The 8,697-nt window shown below is 48.4% G+C and overlaps 1 protein-coding gene across 1 annotated transcript; it reads left to right on the top strand.

The window, feature by feature from the left end:
* Positions 1–499: 499 nt before the first annotated feature.
* On the top strand, positions 500–8,462 carry RASSF10 (Ras association domain family member 10). The gene has a single exon (XM_040258337.1). The coding sequence runs from the start codon at positions 2,461–2,463 to the stop codon at positions 3,991–3,993; it is 1,533 nt and encodes a 510-aa protein (XP_040114271.1). The 5' UTR covers positions 500–2,460; the 3' UTR covers positions 3,994–8,462.
* Positions 8,463–8,697: the final 235 nt, after the last annotated feature.

The raw sequence follows: 8,697 nt of genomic DNA, 5'->3' as shown, positions 1-8,697 counted from the left end.
CTACTAATCAGCCTTTAAGACAGAGAAATTATCCACGTGACTCTGCCTAATGAAACGAGCCCTTTAAAAGCAGAGTTTTCTCCAGCATGTAGCAGAAGGGGAAGTCACAGAGACTTCAAGCCAAGGAGGAATCAAAGGATTTGACATGCTGTTGATGGCTTGTAGATGAAGGGGGGTATGATATGGAAAAGACCTGAGGGAGGCTTCCAGGAGTTGAGAGTAACTCCAGGCAAGCAAGGAACTAAAGACCTCATTTCTACGACTGCAAGGAACCGAATTCTTCCAACAACCTGAGTGAGCTTGGAAATGGATTCTTTCCCAGAACCTCCATATGAGCACTCAACCCAGCAAAAACCTTGCCTTTAAGCCTTGGGAGACCATGAGCCAGAAGACCCAGACATGCCATGTTGGTCTTCTGACGTGCAGGACTAATAAAAAGGGTGTTATTTTAAGCCACTAAATTTGTGGTAATTTGTTAACAACAATAGAAGACTAATACACCATGTGAGTTCTAATCCTCCAATAAAATTTCTATTGTAGACTTAACAGGTCCAAGCACCTAATCCTCATAGCAGTCCTTTTAGAGTTATTAGGTAGGTTTTTAAACATTTAATTGAAGTATAGTTGATTTACAATGTTGTGTTAATTTCTGCTGTACAGCAAAGTGATTCAGTTATATATATATATATACAGTTATATATATATATATACACACCCATTCTTTTCCATTATGTTTTATGACAAGATAGTAAATACAGTTCCTTGTGCTATACAGTAGGACCTTGTTGTTTATCCATCCCATATAAAATAGTTTGCATAAGGCAGGTATTTGTCTTATCGCCATTTCACAGGTGAAGCTCAGAGAGATGAAATACTTTTTCTAAGGTTGCAGAGGTAGTAAGTGACAGGCTGAGATTTTTCCTTAGGCAGTCTGACCTCAGAATCCACACTCCATGACTTCTCATTGCCCTTAGGATCAGTCCAAATACCGACACATGGAATTGTCCCATCTATTTATTTTTCCTTTGGATGACTCAAATGGTGCGTTCAGTCTTGACAAGATGACACTTCCCCAGAAATCCTTCCTCAACTCTTGCAGATTGATTAGGATACTATTCTAGTATTCCTCTGGCACCTCACGCTCCCTGTTATCAGAGCACAGAAGGTCCTGTGTTGGACACGTTTAGCACCTGTGTTGAATACTGGAGCACAGCGGGTACTCAAATATTTATCGAGTGCATGAATGAATGAATAAATATTTTATTCAAGAGGCAGTGAGGAGCCATTCAAGGTCTTGAAGCAACGGAGTGATCTTATCAAGCCTGTGCTCCAAGGACAAGCTGGGAGCAAGACTTGCACACAATGAACCATCCTCATCAGCATTTGAGGATGAAAAAAATCTTATTTGCATTTTGGTCTTGGATTTCTTGAGCTGTGCAAGTTGGCTCTTATCTCCACTTGACTACATCCGGGTACTGGGTAATGCCAGAAACTGTCGCGGTAAAGACTAGGTTTCTCTTTATGAAGGTGGGATCTGGAAAAAGAGCTGTGATTTGCAAAAGAGCTTGGGCCAGGAACTCCCTCTAGAATCAGGGGTCCCCCTACCAAGAAGGCTATGCGACGCCGAGGCTACGTGAGGAGTCAAAGACACGACGGTGCCAGGAAGTACCCCGCAAGTCTAGACTTTACTAATGTAATCTACACTTGCTCCTGGAGCACACTGCCCCGCCAGTTCTTCCATATGCAAACACTGCCTCCAGACTAAGAAGACTGAAGGCCTTCCGCGTTGTAGGCTGCAGTTACAGATCCCAGCTAGAGGTCAGGTTAATCTTCGTTAGAGATGCCCAGCGTCTCGGTTTCTCTGCGTTCGGGGCACTTGTCAGACGGCGCTGCTCTGAAAGTCCAGGAAACGCCCCTGGGGCGCCGAGAAAAATGCGAAAGTCAGTCCAGCTAGCTCTAGACCCAAGAAGAGGAGCCAGTGGGCCCAGAGAGACGCAGAGCTAATCCGCGCCTAGGCACAGGTTCCAGGCCCTGCGGAGGAGGGGTCCCGGAGTCCCCTTCTCACACCGACGTGCTGCAGAGTCCCCAAGCCCGCAGCGCGGGAGAGGGGCGGGCCTGGGTTCCGCGCCTCCAGCGTTCGGGCAGCAGCTCCGGGCGCTGGGAGCGGGAGGGGGAGGAGCCACGTGGGGAGGAGCAAAACCCAGAGGCCCGGGGAACCTTGGGCAGAGCCGAGCCGCGGGAGCCCGATCCCGGGCGCGCGGCTCTTGGAGCGCACCGTCCTGGCGGAGCACCGCCTCAGCTTGCCTTCCGTGCGCAGCGGGGAGAAGGACCGGTAGTGAAGAGAGCTAGGGTCCCGAGCTCCAATCCTTCTTCCAGAGCTGCTGGGCTACCTGCTGCCCCGGCCTCCCCAGTGGGACTCGGCCCCCCCCACCCCGGCGCCACCTGCGTCCCGGTTGCGCTATGGATCCTTCGGAGAAGAAGATATCAGTGTGGATCTGCCAGGAGGAGAAACTGGTGTCCGGCCTCTCCCGCCGCACCACTTGTTCGGACGTAGTGCGGGTGCTCTTGGAGGATGGCTGCCGGCGGCGACGGCGGCAGCGGCGGAGCCGGCGGCGGGGGGCGGCTGGCGACCCGCCAGGCCCGGGAGAGCTGCCGGAACCCCTGGACGAGGACGACGAGGACGACGACGATGAGGCGCTGCCCCAGGGCATGCTGTGCGGGCCCCCGCAGTGCTATTGCATTGTGGAGAAATGGCGGGGCTTTGAGCGCATCTTGCCCAACAAGACGCGCATCTTGCGCCTCTGGGCCGCCTGGGGCGAAGAGCAAGAGAATGTACGCTTCGTGCTGGTGCGCAGCGAGGCGTCGCTGCCCAACGCGGGTCCCCGCAGTGCCGAGGCGCGCGTCGTGCTCAGTCGCGAGCGCCCCTGCTCCGCGCGAGGGGTCCCAGCGCGGCCCAGCCTAGCCATGACCCAGGAGAAGCAGCGACGGGTGGTGCGCAAGGCCTTCCGCAAGCTGGCCAAGCTCAACCGGCGGCGCCAGCAGCAGCCGTCGTCGCCCTGTTCGTCCACTTCGTCGTCCGCAGCCTCATCCTGTTCGTCGTCGTCGTCGCCGCGGGCCACCGAGAGCGCCTCGGCGGAGCGTATGGAGACGCTGGTGCACTTGGTGCTGTCCCAGGACCACACCATCCGTCAGCAGGTGCAGCGGCTTCGGGAGCTGGACCGCGAGATCGACCGCTACGAAGCCAAGGTGCATCTGGACCGCATGCGGCGACACGGAGTGAACTACGTGCAGGACACCTACTTGGTGGGTGCCGGGATCGAACTCGAAGGTACCGGCCCAGGAGAGGAGCCGGAGCCCGAGCCCGAGCCGGCGGCAGAGAAGACAACGACGCCGCCCCTGGACGGCGAGGCGAAGGCGGTTGCGCTGGAGGAGCTGGCCCGGCGCTGCGACGACCTACTGCAGTTGCAGGAGCAGCGGGCCCAGCAGGAGGAGTTGCTCGAGCGCCTCTCGGCCGAAATCCAGGAGGAGCTGAACCAGAGGTGGATGAGGAGGCGCCAGGAGGAGCTCGCAGCCCGGGAGGAGCCCCCGGACGCCGAGGGCGGCCTCGACGGTGAGCTGCTGCTGGAGCGCGAGCGAGTCCGGACGCAGCTCAGCACCAGCCTCTACATCGGGCTGCGGCTCAACACGGACCTGGAGGCAGTCAAGTCGGACTTGGATTACAGCCAGCAGCAGTGGGACAGCAAGGAGCGCGAGCTCCAGGGCCTTCTCCAGACTTTGCACACGTTGGAGCTGACGGTAGCGCCCGATGGGACTCCGGTGTCCAGGGGACCCTCGCGGGACCCCGGGCCGCAGGCCTGCGCCGAGGTGTGGGTGGACCAGGCCCGCGGACTGGCCAAGAACTGCCCTGGTAACGACGAGGACTCGGACACCGGGCTGAGCTCCATGCACAGCCAGGACTCGGATTCGGTGCCCGTGTGCGAATCCCTTGTGTAGGAGGAGCAGGGTGGGAGGGGGAGACCGCCGCCTCTCCCTTCCTTGAAGAACTCCGGCGTGGCCGGCTCAGGGACTCGAAACCCGGAGGGGAGTGGGCCCCGAGCTTTTGCCCGCCAGCAGCCCTCTGACTGGGCAGGGCGAGGGTGGAGGACGCCGGGCCTGCAGCGGCGCTGCTCAGGCCGCGGAGTGAAAGTGGAGGGTGTTGCTGGACGGGGAAGCTGGGTCTGCATTACAGGCTCTCTCAGGGGAAGGAAGGAGGGAGGAGGTGAAAACCCCCTTATATTGGATAACAAACGCCCCAGGAAATTGACGTGGTCCGAGCCCATTTTCAAAAAAAGAAAAAAAAAAAGTATTATGGCGATTTCATCAATTTTTTTGTATGGGAAGGACTGATGGCAGCTAGAACTTTAGTTTGTGGTATAAAATACTTTTTAAAGAAACACTTGGGTGAAAAGGAAATTCCTTGAATGTTAATTGTGACTGTGAACGTGTTAAAACTAGCCAAAGAGGACGCACTGGTGTTGGCCTCAGCCTTACATCTTTGATAAAAACCCATAGGCACCCAAATCCTGGCTGTTTACATTTCTGCATATTTGGGAATTACCCATCTGCTGAACTCCTTGCCTTTTATTTTCTTTCAAAGACTAACTCTGTCTCGTCCTAGCAAATACAGTATATGTTAAAATAGGGTCCTTTTTTTCAAACTCACCTTTTATTATTCTCAAAGCCAAACCTAACCCTTTGAGATATAGAATCAGGGTGGACATAACCTCTGGTTAAAATTTAATCTAGGTCTTTTACGATTTGCTCCTGCAAAGGTGATGTGTGTTGTCCTTTTATTCTTATTGCCACTTAATCCTTCAGACACTGTTATTCCAGAAAAAAAGGGAAGTTGCAGAATTCAAGTACAACTACATTTGCTGTTTAATGAGCACTCTGATTGAAAGGTAAGCCTTGAAAGCAAAGATCTTTGTTAGTGTTCAACTTTTTAACTAAGCTACATGATTAAAACCAGCCATGACCTCAACAGATTTTACCAAACAAACCCAAGTCTATCTTTGGTCAGAGATTAATTAGTTACTTGTCCAAACCCAAATTGAGATAGTGTAAATATCAAGTTTACTAGATAAGACCTGAAAAGGAAACATAACATAAAACAATCTAATAGTACATCTTAGGGGAAGAATTTGGTTCACAACGGCACGTAGCCATAGATAAAAGCATATAAAATGGAGCTAAAGACTTGACTTGAATTGCTCTTGTCGGTCTCACACCTTTGCAGACACCACAGCATGCAAGCGCAATGTTTCTCTCTTAATAGCTAGTGACAGAGCCCTGTGGGGACTCAGTGTAATTGTTCCAGTTATTTCAAAGAAAACTTATCAGTTGTAGCTAGTTGTTGCCGGGGTGGAAGGAGCCTGCTGGTGGTGTTCCCTCCGGAGCTCAGAACTTCTGAGGAATGCGGGATCTAATCTCTTCTGAGGAGGTATTAACAATGGGGTGTGTGTGCGGTGCCAGCCTGGTATCAGCCTCACTGTGTAGGGGCTGGCTCCAGTTTCAATACTACATGGGAAGATAACTTAAGAGGTCTTACTTTGTAGAGGACTTTCTTTCCTTGGAGAGATTCTTTACTTGTTGCCAAGAGTGACCTGCTCACCTGACCTCCTCAAACCATTTGAGCTGTCTCCTTTTTAAGAGACAGTCTTCCCCCCACCCTCCACCACCACCATGCTATTACAACATGTGTAGATATTTTCAGATTTTCAAGCAAAATGGGAATTTTCTTAATTGATGTTTTCCAAAGACATTAGCTAGCATAATTATGGCTTTTTCATTTCGTCTGATGCAGAAAACACCTATGGATTTGGTCTTGAGCATGGTTAAAATGAGGAAGGGACCAAAAGAAACCCACTGTCCCCAGACAATCATCTGATCCCATAAACACAAAGCCTAATAATAGCTTTCTTTTGGAGGCAGAGGTAAAATCCTCATTAGAGTGTGACAAATGCTACTTGTCTGAATGGTTTATGCTGGCAATAGCCTGACCTGGTGGTTTTAAAATTATTGTGCTTTTTTCCCCGCCCCCAGGGTGGCAGGGGAGGTGGTTCTTGGACGTTTATTAACTCAAAAGAGAACACAGAAGTTGGCAGAACAGGACTGCCTGGCAGAAAGGGGCTGTTTTCCTTTTCACTATTATTATTTTAAACTTTGACGGGCTGCTGATGTCAGCAAATGTGCCTGAAGCCCATAAAGCAAATAAGCCACATCACAGGGAGGAGGCCTGCAAGGCTTTCTGGTGCCCTCTTTCTAGAACCTTCCCATGCTGGCCACCCGAAGGTGCTTCTCCAGCTACCTCTTCAGGCAGTGAAGGAAGTTTTGTTCATAACAAAGCGTGACCCAGTCTGCCCATTTTTTCTTTCATCCAAATCAATTATTATATCCCCCAAAGGCACTTTCTGTGTGGGCAGGAGAAAGGAGAACAGGGTGAAAAAAGAAACAATGGTTCCTTTTACTGAGAACTCTTGCCAGCCTGAGGAAGGTGAAATATGGGGATAAAAAGTACCAAAACAGTGCCTGTGCTTAGAAAGTGCCTAGCAAATGCTAGATAGTCTTAACATTTCATTCACTTTTAAAACAATCAGCATGCCACTAAGAAATGAGGATGAATGCACCAGCACCAGGATTTAAGTGTGCTGGGAAAACCACCTCCTCTCCTGTGCTCCAGGTCTAGCAGAATTCCTGGGGAGGAATCAGCAAGCTTATGGAGGAGAGGATGAAACGGAGCCGACTCCTTACCAACCAACTCCATATTTTTTTGGAATTGATAGGATTTATTGTGTCTTTGATCTCAGTGATCCCATTCTCGGCCATCTCCCAAACCAAAAAGATTTTATCTGGCATCTCTGTTTACTTTCTCATAAAACACGATAATGGTGATGATGATTTGCTAATTAGAAAATTTATATTCTACAGTCTTTATGGTGGTCCTAAAAATAACAAATAAGGAAGTCACTCAAAATCATATCACCTAAAGTTATCATGATCAAAATTTGGTATATTTCCTCCCAGACTTTTTGAATTGTGAAGATTTCATATTTTGCTTCTTTTTTTTTTTAAATATAATTTTAATGAGATTTTCTGAATGCTTTTAGGCTCAGATCGACAGACTCCTTGTATACGGCTCCACCCATGCATTGGATGCACCCCACTGCATATAATCGTTCTCATGTTATTAGGTTGTTCCCAATTTTTTTTCTATTATAAAACAACACAGTGATAAGCTTCTTTGTGTACATATCTGTTTTCCTAATTAGATACTGCTCTCCGCCAATAAGATAGGTTCCCAAAAAGAGAATTCTCAGGTCAAAGAGTACAAACACTTAAAGGATTGATACTTAATTGCCAAATTGCCTTTCAAAAGATTTGGTCTAATTACAATCTGCCTTGCATAACAGTACATATTTCACCACACCTTGACTCTCACTAGCTATTATGTTTTGTTAAGAAAGTATTTTAACCAAAATTAATTAATTAATTCATTGTGGCCCCTGGAATCCAGGATTGGCAACCACTGACTTAAAATATCCATACAGCCTGAAGGGCAGATCATCCGACCAGAAGTGTTAAGAGGACAGGGTGCTTTCTATTCTTCCTACTTCCTTAGTTTCTCTGAACTCTCGCTTATTAGTAGCAATCTTGTCTAAGGGACCGTCTGAGCAGGAGGGCCAAAAGCTCTACAAGAGCAACTTAAGGGGATTAATGAATAGAATCAGATTTATAGAAAGAAAATATTCACTGTCTTTTTCCATCTTGAGTCTAGTAGAAAAGATTATCCTCAGAAGGTGATATCATAGAACATACTTACTTTCATGCCTCTCCCTATCCATCCTATCAAAAATTAAACCAAAATAAATACATAAGCCCACTTGTTTATTAACAGCCTATAAACAGTTTAGATCTTTCTAGGCATTTCTTTCTACATTTGATACAATACTTGATTTCACCCTTAAATTCTTGAAAAGGGAAAATTTGATCATGACAATTTGTGAGGCTTTCAGTGTGAAAGTGTTTGTGAAATGTGTTCTCCTAAAAAGAAATGAAGGGGAATGAGGAGGGACTTTATACTTGAGTGCTTTCCAAATGCCAGCTCCTCATGCTGAGCTCCCGGGCATTTTTTTCCTGCATTTGTCATTTGTGATAGACCTTTTTAACCTCCAGTTTTTGTAAATAAAGAAGCTAAGGCCACCCATGTGGTGAGTACTAGATGCAAGAGTCTAACCTAAGCCTGACTAAAATCTGTACCCATTTTGCTGCATCACTCCAGGCACATTTACCCTAGGAAAGCTCTGCACACTCAGAAAAAGATTGCTCACAGCCCTCAGAGTGTTGGCACTGGAAGAAGTGGTACTCAGAGACTATCAAGTCTTGTCCAGGTGTTTCCACCAGGGAGATGGAATGATTTTTTTTTTTTTTTTTAAACCATAAGGCCAGTAAGTGTGAGCAGGAGAAATTCCTATGTAAATATCTGGGCATCTCTCTGAGAGCTGAAGACTTTGCCAGTGTTCTCACATAAAATCAGTACCCTCTGTGTCACCACGGAGGCTTTGACTGAGTGTCCCAAGGACAAGGTGCATAGTCAGCAACCTGGAATCCTTGGCCATCAGAGCAGACAGCTGTGCCCTGTCCACAGTCACGTCTGGAAGG

The sequence above is a fragment of the Oryx dammah genome, unplaced genomic scaffold, assembly GCF_014754425.2.
Source record: "Oryx dammah isolate SB20612 unplaced genomic scaffold, SCBI_Odam_1.1 HiC_scaffold_17, whole genome shotgun sequence".
Taxonomy (NCBI): Eukaryota; Metazoa; Chordata; class Mammalia; order Artiodactyla; family Bovidae; genus Oryx; species Oryx dammah.
This window is presented reverse-complemented; position numbering and strand designations above follow the sequence as displayed.

What these genes read in the sequence shown, in the direction of transcription:
- RASSF10 (XM_040258337.1), top strand. Translation starts at nt 2,461, where the DNA reads ATGGATCCTTCGGAGAAGAAGATATCAGTGTGGATCTGCCAGGAGGAG.